The 21,741-nt window shown below is 39.9% G+C and overlaps 1 protein-coding gene across 1 annotated transcript; it reads right to left on the minus strand.

Moving 5' to 3' along the window:
- Positions 1–3,588: 3,588 nt before the first annotated feature.
- On the minus strand, positions 3,589–20,069 carry zmp:0000000662 (RING finger protein 145). The gene is made up of 10 exons (XM_062995066.1): positions 19,895–20,069; positions 16,935–17,043; positions 16,478–16,569; positions 12,646–12,887; positions 11,337–11,506; positions 11,052–11,192; positions 10,759–10,941; positions 9,706–9,853; positions 7,691–8,047; positions 3,589–5,820 (listed from the first exon to the last, which is right to left on the minus strand). Exons 1-10 carry the CDS (start codon positions 20,061–20,063, stop codon positions 5,332–5,334), a joined length of 2,100 nt encoding a protein of 699 aa, XP_062851136.1. The 5' UTR covers positions 20,064–20,069; the 3' UTR covers positions 3,589–5,331.
- Between the last annotated feature and the right edge of the window lie 1,672 nt (positions 20,070–21,741).

Here is a 21,741-nt window from a genome sequence, read left to right on the forward strand (position 1 = left end):
ACTTTTGGCGGACTGTCGCTATGCGCACTAAGCGTCACTGCTGTGTATTTCCCACCCGTATTTAGACAACACCCGCCTCCTACAAGCAGCGTTTAGGTCGTTGTGCTGTAGCTGTGCTCCATTCTGAATAATTATCACTATACCCTAATCCCTCTCTAGTAAGCATTCAAAGATAAGGAGAACACGCAGATTCCTCACAGACAGACAGTAACTAGTGACGAGGATCGAACCCAGAACCTATGTCATTGGGTGGGTTGGTGGTGCATTTACATTTACATTTTCGACATTTAGCAGACGCTTATGTCCAAAGCGACTTACAGTACTGTGCCCGTACACCACACCATCTAAGCAATTGAGGGTTAAGGGCCTTGGTCAAGAGCCCAACAGTGACAACCTGGCAGTGGTGGGGCTTGAACCTGCAACCTTTTGATTACTAGTCCAGTACCTTAACTGCTAGGGTACAACTGCAGCTCTCAGTGCCACACAGAAACATGAATATAAGGGGAAAATAAATAGACAAAGAAAATAAATAAAAGAAAATAAAAACAACGTTTCACATTTTAAGAATGTATTTTGAAGTAGGGTTAGGATTAACCAAAGCTATATGGATTCCTGTTAACACTATAACTATTTTACCCAGAAAGTCAGTCCACAAATACTCGCTTAACTAGAGCGTAAAATTCAGGCAAGCAAAGAATGTTGTGCTGTGAAGTAGACCACCTGTAGATTTTCTGAAGACTAAACAATAGGAATTTAATGAAAAAGACCTATTTTAAATGTCAATAGTCTGTAAAATTTGCCAATCATAATTAATAGGCTTTGTTATCGCTAACTTTATGACAAGTCCTACCCACTTTGCTAGCTGCAATATAATCCATCTGCAGAGTTTTATTTATTTATTAGGATTTTAATGTCATGTTTTACACACTTTGGTTATATTCATGACAAGACAGGTAGTTACTCGTTACACAAGATTCATCAGTTCACAAGTCCAATATCATACGTCATGAATGCAATTTTGTATCTCCAATTCACCTCACTTGCATGTCTTTTGACTGTGGGAGGAAACCACAGCTCCCGGAGAGAACCTATGCAGACACGGGGAGAACATGCTAACTCTGCACAGAAAGGACCCAGACCGCCCCACCTGGGGATCAAGCCGCATCGGCCTAACAGTCATTTGTTTTGAATTCCAGCCTGAAACAGAACTTGTGTGGTGATCGTTCCATTTCTATGGCTGAATTTCCTTCTTAATTTTGGTTTCTTTATATTCCTAATGGAACAACCCATATAAATTTGAAGAACACAAGCTAAGATAAGCTTTTGAATTTTTTGTCTTTGTATTTTGTTGCTGTGATTTACCTCATGCTTTTATTTTGCAATTAAATCTAAGCATTATCAAATATTAAACATTGGGTTTGTTTATGCTTATTCATTTGATGCAGAATGGCCATTATAATGTTTAGTGATTTCAGTTATATAAAAATGTCATAATCAATACAAATACATCCTTGTAATATTACACATGAAAATCAAAATTTCACTTGCTAAAAAGATGACTGTACATTACCAGCATTTAGCAGATGCTTTTATCCAAAGCAACTTACAATCTAAGCAATTGAGGGTTAAGGGTGGTGGAGTTTGAACCAGTGACTTTATGCTTACCAGTCAAGTACCTTGACTGCTAGGCTACAACTGCCTAATTGTAAAATGCTGTTTTAAATGTAGGTCCATAAGAAAATGATAATTTCTGCAACATAATGCATTTTTACCCTTTTAGACAGTCAGGGTTGACTAGGTACCCTCATAGACCAGGATTTCTTAATTCTGATCCAGGTTGCCCCCCACTACACGTGATCTAGTGCATACAGGGCCACCAGTACAGGGTTTGAGAAACCCTTAACAGAATGACTACAGATACGGTCTGTGGGTAAACCCAATCACCGTACGAGTCTGACTTCTATTAGCGAATCATAGCGCAGTGGGCGGGTTTTGTCGAAAAGCGGGTAGGGAAGGAAATGTCTATATCAACAAATATCTGCAAGTAGCCAGAAACGATGCTTATCTGAACGCTAATTAGCTGTCCAGCTAACAGGCATTACTCTAGTACACAACTTTACCACAACGCAACAAAATGATTTAGCTCCGAATTGTTGATGTTAAACTGGTTTTTAATTAAATACCCTTTGTTTAAGCACTCTTCAGATTTTAATTGTGAATTAATGAGAATGTTCACTGACAACGCTGGAGAGGCTCTGAACATAGTGATAGAGTTTAATTACATACACTTGATTAGTTTTACGGTTGTAATGCGAGAACATACATTTACTTAAACTGTTCATTAACCATTACCATGATGGTATTATTTACACCTAAACAATCAATAATTACCAGGCCATTTCAACATAAATAAAGAAAACAGCATGGTTGCTGGTCTAAGCAGGTTTCTACAGACCTTCAAGTTTTAATACCTGTTCTATTATAGGTTAATATTGGTCATTGTGGGATTTTTTATTGCAAGCAAGGTGAAAATATCTAGATTGGTCTTGTTAGCACAGATTAATCACTGTAGATATGCTGACCATGCTAGCAGTACACAACTGAGTTTAAATGACTGCTTATGATGAAAGATCTAAAAATAATCAGTAGTCTGATTAATCAATTTATTAGGTACACTTATCTGGTACACACATTATTTTACAAAGTACACCTACCATACAGATGAATTTTGTGTGTGTACAGTTGCTAACTGTAGCTTATCTTTGTCACTTACCTGTATCACATTTATCAATATAAAGAAACCACCATAAAACCCACACTGACCACGTACTGATTGACTTAGTGGTGGATCATTCTCAGGACTGCAATGACACAAAAGTGGGGATAACACGGTGGTTTGTGTTGTGTGCATATATGTATTAATGTAACAAATGCAACAGTGTTGCTGAGATGTCAATCTTGGAAGAATACATCAGAAAACGTCCACCTACATTGGAGTACAGGAAGAACACCAATGCAATAAACTGCATGAAAAAAGAAAACAGCTCTAGTATGCATTTGTACACCTACGAGCTTACAAGGTATGTGTTCCTAATAAAAAAAGGCCAATAAGTTTAAACAACATTTTAAAATCCCAGCAATACTGCCACACATGAATCAAACCACAACAGTGCAGTGCTGAGAATGGTTCATCACCCAAACATCATGTGAGGATGCAGTGGATGCATAGACAACTAGGGTTAAAATTATGTTTGAGACACTGTCAGTCTGTCAAATTAGGCTACATGATATATGAGATTCTTTAACTGCATTAAAATCTGAAAGTGCATTGGGAAGAATTTAATGGTTATAAGATGATCAACAAAAACCTTGGCTAGTCAATTAGCACAAAAATTATATGCATTTGAGAAACACAGGGTTCATATTTATGACTAAAAAGAGAAATGCAAATAGAACAAGGACTGCAGTTCAGACATGTTTTCAGGTGCTGTTTTTTTCATTATTTTTTTAGATCAAGATCGGAATCTCAACAATTCTGTTTCATATTCTACAGATATTTTAACTTTATTTGTAATAGAAAGAACAATAAAAATTATATTATTATAAAAGTCAGCAAAATGTCACATTAAAGCTTTTCACATTAAACTCAAATGAAATATGAGATAAAGAGGTCCTAACACATGGTCAGCAAAATAAAACGTCACTTTAAAACTATTGTGGAAGTTTTTGGTAGCTTTAGCTTCGCATACGGCCTCTCTGTTGTCTTCCAACTGTCCTTCATTTTTCCGTCCTTTCTATTGGCTTTGTAAGTAGTAGAGATGCATTAATCACACCTTTACAATTTGAATTATATGACTAAAAGATGAGAAAGACAAAGAAACATGGCCCAGGAGAAAGAGGTTTCATTTATCTAGGAACATGATTAGTTTGTATGCAAATATAGTTGAATTTTTAATAAAATTATAACAAGCAAAATGAAAATAAAATGACACATTCTAGGTCAAAACTGATGTATTTAATGACAGTTCAGGAATTACAATGTTTTCTTTTTCTATGACTAAATAGATCACACATACAGCAATTCAGATTTAAAAATTTTGTATTTTAGTTTCGTAGTTTGATCCTGCAAGAGAGTCATGCCCTACTAATCATAAATCAACCATCTCTTGTGCAGGCACCTCGACCAGCCACCAAGGGCTGCAACTGCAACAGCAATGAGAAACCTGTTCGACCATTTCCTCCCTTCAGACACAGCCAGTCATGTCTGTCTTCTATTTGGAGACTTGAGAGCTCAGAGGTGGTGAGCTAGCCCATTGGACTATGGTGGCAACCAAGTGCCCACGGCCTTCCAGTTTTTATTAGTGATTATGACTGACTAGAACTGCCCATATAAGATTAGCTAGTTGGACTGAACCCATAAAAAGTACACAGACAATGTTCTTTGGAACAACAAAATTCATCTTATGCCGAGAGAAGATCTCTTCTAAGAAAAATAAGAAAGCTCTCAAGTCCAAGACAATGTGCAAAACAAGTTTCAGCAGTTTCTAATGTATTATTACAAGATTTACATCTGACCACCTGAACAAATTTCCTCTTAGCGTGATGTAAGAGGGCTTTTTCCCCAAATGTGGTAAAGAAAACCGCCACAGTTCCAAATACTTTTATTGAGTGCAATCAAACTAGCTTACTCCTATGGGCACATATAAGTCTGACTCTGTGGTTAATCAAAAACACTAACAAGGAATTAGGAGGCAGTGCTGCAATTTTCTACACCACCCATTATTATTCTAAGTTTTGAACAAACAAGTATGTGTAATCATTAAGTCTCAAAAAAGAACCATTGCAGAAACCATTGGATTTCATGACATATGTTCTTTACAAGTGTATGTAAACTTATTTGCAACAAAAAAAAAAACACACACTATAGTACAAGCATTCCCTCTGTCGCTTGAGCTGGCACCTTGACGACACACTAGGAGTCGCTGTTGTGGTACCCCATCTAGCCTTTTCTCTCTTTAGACACAGTCAGTGCTGTCTGTAAGGCACCTGATCAGGCCTAGGACTCAAACTTGGGTCTCAACAGCAATGGGCTAATGCAACAGACTGCTGCACTACCCGAATGCCAGTATGCAAACTTTTGACTTCAACGATACATGATGCAGGATTTTGGATATGGGGCCCACCCATAACTCAGCCAACATTGATCCTAAAATGTGCATCCTCTGATGCCAGCACTGGTCTGCTACTGATATTTAGTACCAGACTAGTACATCAAAAATAAATAGACAAATACTGTAGCTTTCATTGGAAGACAGAGAGGCCGTAGCAATGTTAAAGTTCATTAGCTGTTCTTTGCTCTCTTTCAGCATCTATTGCTAAATGTTCTTCACAAGACTGACTTGTCCTCAGCTCGGTGTTCCTGCAGGACTCTGTGCAGTGATTTTCTTTAGATGAACAGCTAAGCATAACATTGTCTATGCCTTCAGAGTCTACACTGGACCCACACTTCAGATTCTGTACATTGTCCTCTCTGGATGATGTCTCAGACTCCTCATCTGTTGAATTAACTTCATCTCCACAGGGGTCCCGCTCTTCTTGCTGGGTGTCGGTGTGCTCAGGAGGAGGCTCGGGATGAGGTGGGTGAGGCTCTGGCTGAGCTGGATTAGGATGGGTATCATCAGCAGGAGGTGATGGCATGGCTGTAGATGGTCTGATGGGATTGTGACACATGGGGCATGTTTCCTGAACATACAGCCACTTCCTTAGGCAGCTTCCATGGAAGAAATGACCACAGTGGGTTATCACAGCTGATGTCATATCCTATATGGAGAGAAGAAAAAAATCAATTTAGTTTGATTAGTTGTATTCCCCCCTTCCTGCATCCAATTTAGAGATTTTTAATATCCCTGCACACTTTAGTGATCTCTGCCTGCCGCACGATGTCTTTGCTGGTTGAGGAGGTCTGTTAAGCTCATGGCCAGGGCAGTGGGCAGTGGCACTGCTGAGACTCAAACCAAAGAGTTGAGTCTCTGGGGTAGTGAGCTAGAGTACTAGACTGCTGAATCACCCAATTGCCTCAGTGGTTGGACTTTCAAAGATTCAAATAAAGGATTAATGAAAAAAAAAAAAAACCATACAATTTCTACCTGTTGTACAATTCCTGCCAATGAGTTTTTGTGCTGGATGCCCTTCCTGACACAGCCCTAGGACAGGCACTAGGGGTGACCAATATGTGTCCTCCCAATGGCTAGGTTCATATTATGCCATGCGCCTTCTGTACTTGTAAACCAGTGGTGGCTGCTGGTCTTTCAAAGAGGGGAAGCTCATTGTCGGCTTACATCATAAAATTTGTCAATTTATTTATACATAAATTCTGCCCTCCGTTCCTTTTCAAGAAAATGGCCTGAAATGGGTTGCAGTTTGTCTTTGGACTTCACTCGCAAAATCCGCGATGGGACTGAAGCTCCGAGTGATTAACTGATGGTGCAGATCTCAAAATAGCTGTCAATCAAAACGGGATTCAGCGTTTCCAATGATCCTCCAATCATCTTGCAGAAGCTCCGCGTCCAGACCCGCCCACAGCTCCATTCACCCCCAGAGACGCTCAGCGTCCGGGGACGGGACAAAATCGTGGCATTTATCCAATGACCGGCGAGTTTCGAAGCAAGGAAAAAAACGTTCCATGCAGTACCGTTGAAGTGAATAGACGCTCAGCTTCTACGGGCAAATGCATTGACGCTACGGGAAAGTATGAGAAGTTAACAAAATCGAGTCAGTCGATTTGTGATAAGTAGCTGATTCTGAACGAACTCGTTTTCGAGATGAACGTGTTCTAACGCATTTGTAGTCAATGAAATGTTAACACAACTGTACATATTTGACCATTTAATTTTTTACATTTTAGGGGAAGCTGAGCATCCCTTGCAGTCTTAGAGAAATCGCCACTGTTGTAAACCCAGCCCAAAATTCAAACCCCTGGAACTTAGGCACTGCTGTTACCAGCAGTGTGGCTCCTATCATTACACCACACATGCTGGGTGACACAGTGGCTAGCACTATTGCCTCACAGCAAGCAGCAAGGTCCTGGGTTCGAGTCCCTTCTGTGTGGAGTTTGTATGTTCTCCCCGTGTCTGTGTGGGTTTCCTCCGGGAGCTCCGGTTTCCTCCCACAGTCCAAAGACATGCAAGTGAGGTGAATTAGAGACACAAAATTGTCCATGACTGTGATTGACATTAAAGACTTGAACTGATATATCTTGTGTAACCAGTAATCACTGTTCCTGTCATTAATGTAACCAAAGTGTGTAAAACATGACATTAAAATCCTAATAAATAAATAAACACACAAGCTCACTCATTTTGTGTAACGGTACCAGTACATTAAAAAGAAATACTGAGATGACCTGATTCTGCTCCAATGCAGAAATTTGGATAACAATGTTATAATTATTTATCTACAAATAGCATTGCTTGGTCAAACAATGTGTTTGATGACTTAGGAATGGTTTCAGTGTAAAACATAATAAACAAGTGTTTATGCTGACACGTAAAAATTTTATGTTTGGCTAAACAGGTGATTAATTTTGGCTGCCAAGCAAATAGTGATTAGTCAGTGGAACATTTCTTCATCTTTACACTCTTCTCCTTATATAACCAAAGCACTTTGTCCTGTAGTTAAACCTGATGCTTACCTGAAAACAAATGGCACAAACATCGCCGTGCTCCTGCAGCTGCTGAGCGCTTGCCTGTTGAAGTGAGTTGATCTTGCGTGCAGCTTCCCGTCTGAGCAGGAAGCTCCTCCATCCCACCTGGGCACGCAGCCACACGTTGCAGTAGGAATGAATGATGATGACCGATGCCCCTATCCAGCTCCACTCACCCCACAAGGACTCCCACGCCCCGTACGCCACCACACACACTGCCACTGTAAACTCCAGAGCCCGGCACACACCGTTTATGTAATACACTACCTCATCAAGACCGGGCAGGGCAGTACTACGCCAGACCTCCACCATAAACAAGCAGTAGACCAGCAGGGTGCAGGTCGCCTGCAACACATACAATTACAGTTCAGACTACTAAATTTTGAACCATTATGAAGAAACCTTCATTCAGTAAGCATGCAAAACTGTTAACCCAGTCCAGTAAAGTAAGTAATCCAGTGCTGAAGGGCCAGCATGTACATATTGGACGAAGATAAGCTTTCATACATTTTAATATAATAGCTTTATAATTATTTTAAAAAACAATTTCAGCACCTCTCCCCTTCCTAAAAAAATTAGCAAAAATACACTGTCAAGTCACATTATTAGGACCACGTCCTACTTTCTACGTCTGCAGTGCATAGCTCATGAAGAAAGTCACGTTTCGTGAACTGGCTTGGTGGGTATATAAGGTGTGGAAGGCACTCTCAATCGATTTGGGTATGAAACCATTCCTGCAGATCACGTACACCCATACATGCTGATTGTCTTCCCTGGGGTGGATGGGATCTTCCAGCAAGAAAATGAGACATGTCACATGGCTAGAAAGGTCCAACATTGGTTGGAAGAGCATGACCAAGACTTCCAAGTACTACCCTGGCACCCTAATTTCTCAGACTTAAACTCAATTGAGTTTAAGTCTCCAGCCACTGTGGGATGCACTGCAGTCAGCATGGCTCCAGATACCTGTGACAACCTACCAGAACCTTATTGAGTCACTCCCATTCTGTCTAGCTACTGCCCATGCTGCACACGCCGGTTACTCTGGATATTTGCTGGTGGTCATAATACCATGACTCGACAGTGTAGAACAGAATAATAATTATTCTTTAACCAGTCTTTACTCAATAATTACTTTCCTAAATGTATTTTTTTATGATATGCATGTACATAGTTTAAGTCAATGGTTTACAAATACTTGTAAGATAAAACTGTCACAGCAGTCTTTACTAAAGATGCATGAGTACCGATACTGGTATCGTTGGTATCGCAAACAAGGCTCCGATACTAAACATCCGATACCGTGTGCCTAGTGCACGTTGCTGCGTTATGCCTAGTTCACACTACACGATTTTTGCCCTGATTTTTGCTCGGCGACTGGTCGGCGCTAGATTTGCCGGCTCGGGAGCAACTCGGCGTTCGCTCGGCGATCAAAACTCGGCTCTCGATCGCTAAGTGTGAACTATCCAACAACTCGATCCGACCGTATCGAGTTTTCTAGCATGTCAGATATCTGATCTGAGATGTGCGACTGGGAATGAGTGACATGTCGAACAGCCAATGAGAACGCAGGATACGGTGCGAGGGGAAACGCAGGAGAGGAGTGTAAACAGGTGGGACAGGGGGATAATATAGTTTATATCAGAATACACCGGCACACACACACGTTTTACAGTATTTCTGACCTGATCGTTCTCTACAAAACATAACAACAAAACACCAACATTGCAAAAATATTTATTAACCTCCAACTCATTAACTCCATCATTCTAAATAGGTGTTGGTATCGGTAAGTACAAAAATACATGTACTTGTACTTGGTTAGGAAAAAATGGTATTGATGCATCCCTAGTCTTTACATTTCCATAATGTCCACTACTGTTGTTTTTTCCAACTTCTAAGTACTAATGACTGTGTTTTAATCAGAACAAATGAACAGTTGCAGAAATCATTACAATTCCCAGACCACAAAGTGAAGCATGGATTTTATTTTATGATCGTACCTGCAGTGAAGTCAGCATGCAGCTGGAAACCAAGATAAGAAGCCAGAAGTCCATGTGGAAGAACTGGAAAATCTTATAAGCCATGAAGCCCGGGAACAGCAGTAGGAACAAACACACGCCTAGTCCCCGCACATGCTTCCATACAGACCTATGGACGGATCACTTCAGCTCATGATTTGCATCTTATTGTAACATGTATCTTTTCTCCTGAGAGTAATCTTAAAATATGTCTGAATAAGCAATTATTGTGGCTGATTTTGATTATAAAGGTGCATCACCCTGCTGAGATTTAAACTTTTGAGCTTAAACCACAAATACTCCACAGTGGTGTGCCAAATAAACAAGAAGCATGAGTTTTATCAAATAAAAAAGGAGCATGACCCTTTCACCTTAAGATAAAATCACTTTCTAAGCTTTACAAATTTGGCCAATCATGCCAAATAATAATCTAGGGCAGTGGTCCCAAACCATTTTTTACCAGGCCGCACAGAAAGAATAAATAATCAGAGATCGCTACATCAGCAATGAAAACACCGCTTCCATTTCCAACATACGGGTGTTTATCATCTCATATCACCCCCAGGTGGAAGCAGCGTCTCGTTGCAAAAAAGCTCATTTGTGAGCAGTATTGTTATTCTACAGTATTTTGAATCCTCCCGACCCCGCCGGTCCGTAAATTTTTATCTTATATGAAACCAGTCCGTTGTGCAAAAAAGACAGCTGATCTAGGGCATATGGAATGCCTTTATTTGTCATATAAACACATACATGTGTACAGTACAATTAAAATCTTTCTTCGTTGTTTGTAAGCTGGGGTCTGAGCGTGGGATCAGCCATTGTAAGGTGCCCCTGGATATTTATAGGGTTAAGGTCCTTGCTAAAAGGCCCAACAGTGACTGCATAACAGAGCCAGGATTCAAATCCACAATCTTTCAATTAATAGCCCAAAGCTTTGCCCACTAGGCTTCCTTTAATGATAAAATGTTTGATTATGTTGGAGGTGACATATATGTTATAGAATGACTGGTAAAAACTGAAATGGTAAATTGCTACCTGTTTCTGCTAGCCCCGAGTCCGAGCACAACAGGCTCAGTTATCTCACTCATGCTCTGCAGGGTGGAAGTGAGGACAATGAAGAGGATAATGAAGAGAAGAAAACATCGTTGCAGGGCTGGCATGTCCAGCAAGCCAGTCTGCAGTGCCAGCAGTAGCAAAGTCACACCCTCTGTTACACCCCTATATCATACACACACACACACACACACACAACACAAACCTAGATATGAAATGTGTTCACTCAAAATAAATGTATTTACACACATACACACACAAACACATGAACATACCTGTGCATGACATTGTGGTTCTGTAGGGCTGTAAATCCTCCCAGACAGAATTTGCAGAGATTCAGAAGACCCAAAGCCAAATAAGAAACCACAAATGTCAAACCTAGCAGAGAGCAGGGGCTGGCACAGCACTCAGACACACTTCAACAAACACACACAAACAGCCGGAGCACCCATTTAGCATACAACCAACTGGTCATACAAATGTATAACAGTTCTAGTTACTGTGTGTACATAAGTGAATGAGAGTACTTGTTAAGTACAGTAGCTCTCATAATTATTTACCTGGTCAGAATGTGAAGCAGCAGCCCCTCATGGTTAACAGTGTAGGTAGCAGCATTGGAGAAAAGCTGAACCCCAAACATCACAAACCAGAACACAGTGAACAACACTGGCACACAAAATCTGTGCCACAGAGACACGCCCACGGCCAACAGTCCGTACAAATCAATCACCTAAAAGAGACATTAAGATAACAAAATTCAGAAATTATATATATAGGCCTATTCAGTTTGTTTTTATTTATTAGAGGGATGCATAATAACCCAAAAGCAATAATAGTTTTGCATTTGGATGGTAATAAATTACTCTGCTGAGCAAATTTTTATGACATCAGATTTATTTATTAGGATTTTAACGTCATGTTTTACACACTTTGGTTACATTCATGACAGGACAGGTAATTACTGGTTTCACAGTTGTAGTTCAATCTCAAAATTTTGTATCTTCAGTTCACCTCACTTGCATGTCTTTAAACTGGAGCTCCTGGAGGAAAACCATGCAGACATGGAGAGAACATGCAAACTCCACACAGGAAGGACCCGGACTGCTCTACCTGGGAATAGAAACCAGGACCTTCTTTCTGTGAGGCGACGGTGCTACCCACTGAGCCACCGTGCCACTGATGTCCTTAAATGTCTTGTGTCCTTGGCTCAGGTGTATAAGCACCTTATTGGTCTGGTGGTCTTATTTAACCTTGAAAGTACACTGATTTATTTAATTATTATTATTTTTCTCTGTGACCCATTTTTTTTGACGGGTAGCAAAAAACCCTGGTATAAAGTACGTTACTTAACCAGTAGCTGATTAGTTTTGTCTCCTGCTGATGCCCTGTAAAATGATAAGTACTAACACCCACATAAAGTAAATGGTATCATTTGTTTTTTAAGACTACCATTTTGCTGTAATTCCCCCAGTAATTGTCTCAACACCAACAAGGCTAAATCAAACAGAAATAAAATAATTAGCAAGCGTGCCCAGGGTCCACCCGAGAGACAATACCATGTTTTTCAGTTATAAATTTCAATCCAGTGCCAAAGCTTAGAATGTTGGCCAATCTGATCTTAACTTAGTAACCATGTTGACTAACTGCATACAAGTAATATAACATCAAAGACATGATGATGGCATGCCCTGTCTCATTCATGTCAAACTCCCATAATTTTTTGAGATAAAATATGTCAGTTGATTAGATTAAGACTCCACGCCAATACTGGATATTGGATCAGAAGGACTTCTGTCAGTTTGACCTCAGACAAGGTTGCTATAACAAATGCTTGATTGTACTTCTGTGTGCAGGTACAACTATGTTTACCTGTATCTGTGTTACCTCTCTGTAGGCGGCTCTGGCCAGTCTATATGGCACAAAAAGATTCATGAGGAGGAAGATGGCAACCTCTACCGCGGTTATCCCCATGGAAACGGCGGTGAGCGTGAGGGCTGTGTTTTGAGAAACTGAACCCAGACGTGCCAACAGAGGGAGCAAGTGTGCCGAGAACAACCACACACGACGAGTCCGCATGAGGAACGCACACAGTGTCGCTATGATGATCTGACCTGTGAACATATGAGCAGAATAACATACATTTAGATCAAAAATATGTGGACACCTTTCCTGTCTATCAAGTCTAGGGGTTTCAGTGACTCCCCATAGACACAGGCGTCTAAAATCCATATCAGATGGTCCAGATCAGAGGTCCATAAGGACGTGGCTTTACAAGTGTGGTATGTAGGAACAACAGTGACCTGAACAGAGCCTGGACCTGAACAGTGAACACCTCTGAGATGAATTAAAGATTACGAGACCGGTCATCTGAAGCAACATCAGTGCCTGACCTCACAACTTTGTGAAAGAATAAGCACAAATTCACACAAGAAAGTCCAAAGTATAGTGGAAGACCTTTTTAGAAAACTATATGACTCCATATTAATGCCCATGGTTTCAGGATGTGATGTCCAACTAGCTCATGGTTTATAGTCCATATACTTTACCTACTGCTATAACATAGTATAGATGCTCTAATTTGAAACTGATCAGAAAAATATATTCTACATCATTCTACAGCACTATTGTCTGTTCCTTTGGCACCATATTAATGGGAACAGCAGATTTTAAAAAATGTTTTAGGTTGTTTAACTGTTTGGTAATGGCCAACATGAGTATGACCTTACATTTTTGAGCCCTATATAATGATTGGCAGCTCCAATAAGGGACAACACTAATGTTTTAGGTGATTTACTTTACCCAATTCTTAATTCAGGTTTACATTGTTATACTGGGGGGAGCTCTATTGTGCTGGCCCAACCACTACTGAGTTCTGTATTCAAATCTCAGCAGTGATGACGCATACAAGACTGACTATGTCCAAGGGGTATATATCTGATGGCCGAAGCCCTGTGATGAACTGGTGTCCTGTCCAGGGTCTTACGTCCAGTGTCTACCGGTGAAAGCAGGTCTGCTGCAACATTGACCAGAATAAGGTGGTTGATAAAAATAAAACATGGGGATTGGGGTTTTAGGCGATGTATCCAGAAAAGGGCCAGGATAATTGTTTTTTTAAAAGTTTTTAAAATAATTACTTAACCAAAACATAATGAGATTTGTAAGCATGGGCAAGATTTAAATAAAAATAAATAAAATATTGCAACTGCAGAAATTACTTTAGATTATTCCATTTAAATTCCCGAGAACATAAATCCATTTCAGTAGAACGGCCTGCTGGCAATCTTCTAATTATTTTCTGGTTACATGTACGAGCAAGCACGAGAGATAAAAACAGGAAGCATTCTTTAAGTCAACTGCAGTGCTGGTGTCTTCAATTTGTTTACACTTTCTATTCTTGGTAAATGTAGGCTTCTTGTTAAAGGATACTTTCTGTTTTAGTTTGACTAAAACTATTACTTTATCTACCCCCAACTGTTGCCTCAATCTAAAGTGGTAAAAGGTGGGCTCTGCAACTGGCAATAAGCTGTCCAAAACACAGACTTCATCTCACCTGGCACTGATTGAGACATGGATAACTAGAGAACACTCAGCTACACCAACAGCCCTATTCTCTGCCTCTCCCTATTTTCCACTTACTGGGTAAATTTGGCAGGGTGGTGGTACATGTTTGCTCTAGGCCAAAAAATGGCACTTTACCCCTGTTAGCCTTTCACACCTTAACATATCTTTTGAATGTCATGCTATTACCATTACCATTACTTTCCCAATAACCCTTCACATTATTGTGTAGATTGTGTGTAGATGGGAGTCCTCAAACTCTTCTTAAAGACTTTAACCTTCCTGCTGACAAGCTCCAGCCTTCCTCTCTTTTCTCTCTTCTTTCATCATTTGACCTCATCTTTAACAGCTTTCCATTAAACAAATGAGGCATCTTCAACCTGGTCTTCAACAGACCATCCTCAAATCTTGATCTTAACATCACCCTACTTTACCATCACTTTTCATTTTCATCACTTGTCATTTTTCCTTCAACGACGAACAAGGACGGATTAAGGATGGTCTGGGCCCCTGGGCAAAAATTTGATATAGGCACAGTCAAAAAAAGTCTAAGTGCTATGTAGACATTTGGAAAGGTTGACTGTAAATTAAAATTTATCATGGTTTTGAGCATTTTACTAGGACATTTTTCTTTTTCTGTTATGAATGATTTGTATTGTATCAATTCATCTGCCAGGCTCATGTTCAGATCTGAAGGATATGCTGCAGCGAGTGAGTTAGCCTTTAAAGTGAGCTCACTGTTGGACATATTGTCAGGCATGAAAAGAACATCAAATAGCTCAGTTAAGTGTGTGTATGCATTCAAACTGCTTGAAATTGCTTGTCTTAAATTTAAATAATTGCAAAATTGCTAAATTAATTTGTGTCTCTGCGCTTAAGAGAAACTGAACATAATAATTTTGAAACAATACAAATTCAGAAACATTAAGTAAAGGCCTGAATCGCATATTTGCAACAAAACGTCTGTTATGAAATATGGTAGCTTGCCTGGCAATTTGTAGGTCCCTAGAAAGTCAAGGAGCCATGGTAAACGACTTCTATGGAAGTCAAGGACCCCATAGCAGGGGCCCTCGTGATCAAGGGCCCTCTAATGGTATGTCCTGCTCTTCTCTAGGGCCCCCTGGTAGGGGCTCTCATAACCAGGGCCCTCTAAAAATATGCCCCCCTCTTTCCTAGGACCCCTAATAGCCAGAAGTCGAAGTCAGAGCAGTGCCACAACGCCTCATCCATTTTCATAAGGGGCCCAAAAGCATGGCTAGGGCCCCCAAAAGCATGGCTAGGGCCCAAAAGCATGGCTAGGGGCCCCAAAAGCATGGCTAGGGCCCAAAAGCATGGCTAGGGCCCCCAAAAGCATGGCTAGGGCCCCCAAGAGGCCCTGGGGTCAAAGTCCCTAATAGTCAGAGGATCCTTAAAATGGAGGGCCCTCAGAAATAAAAATATATTGTATCATAAACGTTGATAGGCATCGCAAAATGTTTTGGGCCAGGGCCCCCCCGGGGCCCCCTGACCTCAAGGGCCCCTGGGTGCTGGCCCCACTGGCCCGGTCAGTAATCCAGCCATGACGACCAACCCTTCCTGTAAATCTTGATCCACCACTCATAACTCAAAAAAAGACACATCAAAACTGTTCTCTGAACTAGCACCCAGGTGGTGGAATGAACTGACCCTGTCTGTTTGAACATCTGAATCTCTCGCAGTCCTCAACTGATAATTAAATACCCACCTCTTTACTAAGCACTTAAAATAAACATGTACTTACTAATCCTTTACACTATTTAATAAAAAAAAAACCTACCTACACTTACACTCTACCTATACATTTGTCCTAAAAGGGATTCAGCAGATTTGTATTCCTAGACTGCTGTCTACTTGCTATAGAATAAGAAAATGTTTTCTGCTAAATGCTAAAAATGTAAATATAAATAAAGCTTTTTGTAACACTGTCAGAATAACATCAAATCCAGTACTAGGAACTAAATAATTAATGGCTAATATTAATAAAAACTCTTAACACAAGTAAGTGTTTTGTTTAAAAAAATTGTTAACACCCCCCCCCCCCCCCCCCCCAACCTTTTAATTATAATAAAAAAATAATATTAATAATAAATCAAATAAATCTTCAGTGATAGGGTGTGGTACCTACTTGTAAGTGCCCTCACAAAACGATTCAAAGCAGAGGGATGCAGGAAGAGTGAGGCATCAAACCCATCTTGACCCTCCACCAGCACATATTCTCTATAAAAAAAAATACAAAAAAATTTAGTATAATACATATATACACACCACCGTAACCAAATTTAGCACAGGTTCTTGGGTACAAATAAGAGGGAAAAATTATAAAAGCTATACCAGTAAATGCATAATTGAAAATGCAGCTAATGCGTTCTTGTTCCCAGCCCTCATAGGCTGTTTGTGGCACTATTTTTCACTTTAGGATCTTTGCTCATCCTGCAGCTATCTAGTTGCTTTTCACAACAGCATTTTTTATTGTCTGCTTGATGTACTGTTATACATTTGCAAGGCACTTTGTATAAAATCATTAAAAAACAACACTGTACATGTGACACCCATGTTAGATGGATAAGGTGTGAACATCTCACCTGGACATATGATGGCCCATGTAGAGCAGAAGGGCAGTAAGAACATGCAGATAAAGCTGGACTATGTGTACAAGGGGCAAAAACAGGATCACAGTGCTTGTTAAGTTACCTGTGGACAGACAGTACACAAAAGTAGTCTCTTAAACTTAAACATTCAGATTATTATATTGTTACATATCCAAAGAAGGAGAAATGATTTGTTTGAAATGATTGTGGTGGTATAGCTTTTAAAATTAATTAAATATAAAATATTAACACTGCCTTGGCAAAATGGAGAAGTGTAATCCTGACTTTAAGAATTATGTTGATGCCAATTTTCCTATAGAAATAAATACTTAATAATAGTAAATAAAGTTTCAAAACATTTCAAATTAAAATTTTAAGTGCACCAAAATAAATTTATATACAGTTATTTTCTCCTACACCTTTTTACACTGCTGTGTATTTTGAGCTATTTTCTTTGAAATCAATCAAATTTTTAAATGTATATACAGTGGAGTCAAAAAGTATTTAGTCAGCCACTGATTGTGCAGGTTCTCCTACTTAGAAAGATGAGAGAGGTCTGTAATTTTCATCATAGGTACACTTCAACTATGAGAGACAAAATGAGAAAAAAAAATCCAGGAAATCACATTGTAGGATTTTTAAAGAATTTATTCGTAAATTATGGTGGAAAATAAGTATTTGGTCAATAACAAACAAGCACGATTTCTGGCTCTCACAGACCTGTAACTTCTTCTTTAAGAAGCTCTTCTGTCCTCCATTCGTTACCTGTATTAATGGCACCTGTTTGACCTCGTTATCTGTATAAAAGACACCTGTCCACAGCCTCAAACAGTCATACTCCAAACTCAACCATGGCCAAGACCAAAGAGCTGTCGAAGGACACCAGGAAGAAAATTGTAGACCTGCACCAGGCTGGGAAGAGTAAATCTACAATAGGCAAGCAGGTTGGTGTGAATAAATCAACTGGGAACAATTGTAAGAAAATGGAAGACATACAAGACCATTGATAATCTCCCTTGGGGTCAAGATCTCATCCCGTGGGGTCAAAATGATCATGAGAACGGTGAGCAAAAATCCCAGAACTACACGGAGGGACCTGATGAATGACCTGCAGAGAGCTGGGACCAAAGTAACAAAGGCTACCATCAGTATACACACTACGCCGAGAGGGACTCAAATCCTGCAGTGCCAGGCGTGTCCCCCTGCTTAAGCCAGTACATGTCCAGGCCCGTCTGATGTTTGCCAGAGAGCATATGGATGATCCAGAAGAGGATTGGGAGAATATCATGTGGTCAGATGAAACCAAAATGGAACTTTTTGGTAAAAACTCAACTCGTCGTGTTTGGAGGAAGAAGAAGAACCCAAGAACACCATACCTACTGTGAAGCATGGTGGTGGAAACATCATGCTTTGGGGCTGTTTTTCTGCAAAGGGGACAGGACGACTGATCTGTGTTAAGGGAAGAATGAACGGGGCCATGTATCGTGAGATTTTAAGCCAAAACCTCCTTCCATCAGTGAGAGCATTGAAGATGGAATGTGGCTGGGTCTTCCAGCATGACAATGATCCCAAACTCATTGCTCGGGCAATGAAGGAGTGGCTCCGTAAAAAGCATTTCAAGGTCCTGGAGTGGCCTAGCCAGTCTCCAGACCTCAACCCCATAGAAAATTTGTGGAGTCCGTGTTGCCCAGCGACAGCCCCAAAACATCACTGCTCTAGAGGAGATCTGCATGGAGGAATGGGCCAAAATACCAGCTACAGTGTGTGCAAACCTGGTGAAGACTTACAGGAAACGTTTGACCTCTGTCATTGCCAACAAAGGTTATGTTACAAAGTATTGAGTTGAACTTTTGTTATTGACCAAATACTTATTTTCCACCATAATTTACGAATAAATTCTTTAAAAATCCTACAATGTGATTTCCTGGATTTCTTTTTCTCATTTTGTCTCTCATAGTTGAAGTGTACCTATGATGAAAATTACAGACCTCTCTTATCTTTCTAAGTAGGAGAACCTGCACAATCAGTGGCTGACTAAATACTTTTTGGCCCCACTGTCTCTCTACTTATCATTAATCCTCAATGTAAATCAATGTTTGTTTTTTTGCCCCCCTCCTTTCTCCCACTTTGGCGCATCCAATTTCTGCCCATCAATCATCCTCTCACTAATGCTGGTCCCTGCTCCTGATTGGGGAGGATGAGGCTGCTCCACGCCCCCTCCGACACGTGCACAGCAATCGAACATCTTATCACCTACACTTGAGGAGTGCAGTGCAGTAAAGCGCTGTGTACGGAGAGCCACATCCTCTACCGCACTTCTTTCCCATCTCCGTGCAGGCGCCACCAACCAGCCCGAAGAGGTCGTAATCGCACTAGTCTGAGAAAGAGAGTCCCCATCTGGCTTAATCCCACCCCTATCTGAACAACAGGCCAATCGTTGTTCATGTGGCCGCTCAGCCTCAGCCGGCAGGCAAAGCTGAGATTCGATACGATGTATTCGAAATCTCAGCTCTGGTGAAGAGCGTGTGTTTCTACCGCTGCGCCACCTGAGCGGCTGTAAATCAATGTTAAACAAACAAAAAATGGTTGTTAAAGGCACCAAGTTAAAAGAACATGTTTTTAATAGAGTATAAAGTTTTTAGTTAAATCAGAGGTAAACTATTATATAAGGTCACTATGCAGTGCAGGCCTTATGTACATGTATTGATGAGGTGTTTTTGTCCAGTACATTTTGTTAATTGGTGGCCAGCAGTGAGGATCAAGTAAATGTCCCATAGACCCATAATAGCAAGTTCCTCATGTAAAAATTAAGTGAGCACATTCACCTAATTAGTAAAAAGCACACTATTTTTTAAAACTTCTTGTCATTTGGGAGGATATTTATAACATTATTAATATTTCTGTAACATGTCTGGGAAAAAGAAAGCATCAGAATAAAGTAGTTTAGGCTGTACCTAGGTAGTAGATGTTCCACAGGATGTATTTGTACTTGAAGAGCATGTCTTCACTGCTTGCTTTGAGATGATGGGTGAAAGTCTCCATGTCGCATTTGTAGAGCAGGTCCAGGACAAGGAGGCTGGGCACCCTGAGCACTACATTCGCCACGTCCTCTAGTCGCACCATTTCTTCTAGATACTCTGATTAAGCTAATAAATGCACACAGAGTCTATGTGTCATGAACCGATACATGCTTCTGTGCAATTCTACACTCGAAAAGTTTCACTCAAAAGAGAGTCGATTCGTGATACTTCATAAACACCAAAAAGCTGCGACAATTCCGCTTCTAAATGCATTTCTGAACTTTGACGAGGGATATTAACTATTATGTTTATTTTCGAGCGTTTTAAGACAGTTTGTATAACACAGTTACCTTGAATAAAGGTAATAATTTTCTTAAAATAAATTCTTCCCGTTTAAATGCACCCTCGCCATTACAGCAACATCATATAAAAGTCCTCATGGCCCGGCCTCAATTTCCATTATATTATATTAAAATATATTAAAATATATTCGTAAATGTTTATGAGCGTTGTATTTCACATGCTAATTACATTTGAAGCACCTTCCTTCGAAAATCAATGGCAGAAAAATAAACGACAAACATGTCCACAGCAATTCTGACATGTCAACGCATCTTCTTCCTGTGAACTCTGCCTCCACCAAATCACACACAAAAGCCTCATTTCACCTAGTCGCAAAAACAACTAACTAACATAAACAATGATAAAATCATTTTATTTTTAAATTCCGTAATTTCAACAAGAATCTAGCATTTAAATAGAGAATAGTTTAAACGCAAGAGTTATGTTTTTATTTTCAAAAAATACTGATGTCTAGTCAGCCACGGCGCCTTTCTTACTCAGAAGGGATTAGGGGAAGTTAATATGGCCTGGTTTGAGTTTGGCTTCAAACGTGAAAGACTTGTAGCCTGCTGTCAGCGTTACTGCCGCCTCCTGGTAATCACTAAAACATATTTGATCTTTTTTACACATACTCGCCAAACACTTTATAAGGTAAACCTATCTAGTATCAGATGAACAGTGTGGTATTCAGTTACTGACATTAGCCCATTAATACATTTGTCAGCCCCTTGTACCTTTATTTCTTAATTTATTAAACAATTGAAACAGAACCCCTGCTGATCAGATGATGTCTGGGTCATGGACAATTTCTGTAAAGACAACTAACATACTAATGACATGATATGGGTGTATAAGATGCAGCATTTGTTGGGATTTTATATACTGTTTACATGTATTGGCCTGTATTAAGAACACATACCCTGTTAGTTGTATGTATACAGTTAGATATTTTTGGTTGGAACACTATTCTCCTCTCAGCATTGTCACTGAGGTACACAACACTGTTGTACCTAATATAATGACATTAGTAGAACACACTGTTTTTACCACGTTAGTGTCATTACAATCCTGAGATTGGTCCACTACCCAAACATCATCTTGTCAGTAAGGATATATGGAGGTCCTTTTTAATTGATAAATGGGGTACAGGGTGGTGACAGAGTGTACAGAGCAATATATCTCAATCACTCATTAACTGTATAACCACAAAGTTAATCATTATGGTAGACGTATTTCATAAAAGAATTACAATATGCACATACTAGATAGGTGTAGCTAATACAGTGCTCAGTGAGCTCTTTTATTACATAGCTGAATTGGCAGAAAACGAAGTAGAAGCAATTTTAAATTGCATGTTGTTACAAACCTTCCAAAATTGAAAGTAATATTATTATTAATAATAATAATAATTTTACCTATTAATCTACACTTAATCGCCC

Source organism: Trichomycterus rosablanca, chromosome 5 (genome assembly GCF_030014385.1).
Source record: "Trichomycterus rosablanca isolate fTriRos1 chromosome 5, fTriRos1.hap1, whole genome shotgun sequence".
Taxonomy (NCBI): Eukaryota; Metazoa; Chordata; class Actinopteri; order Siluriformes; family Trichomycteridae; genus Trichomycterus; species Trichomycterus rosablanca.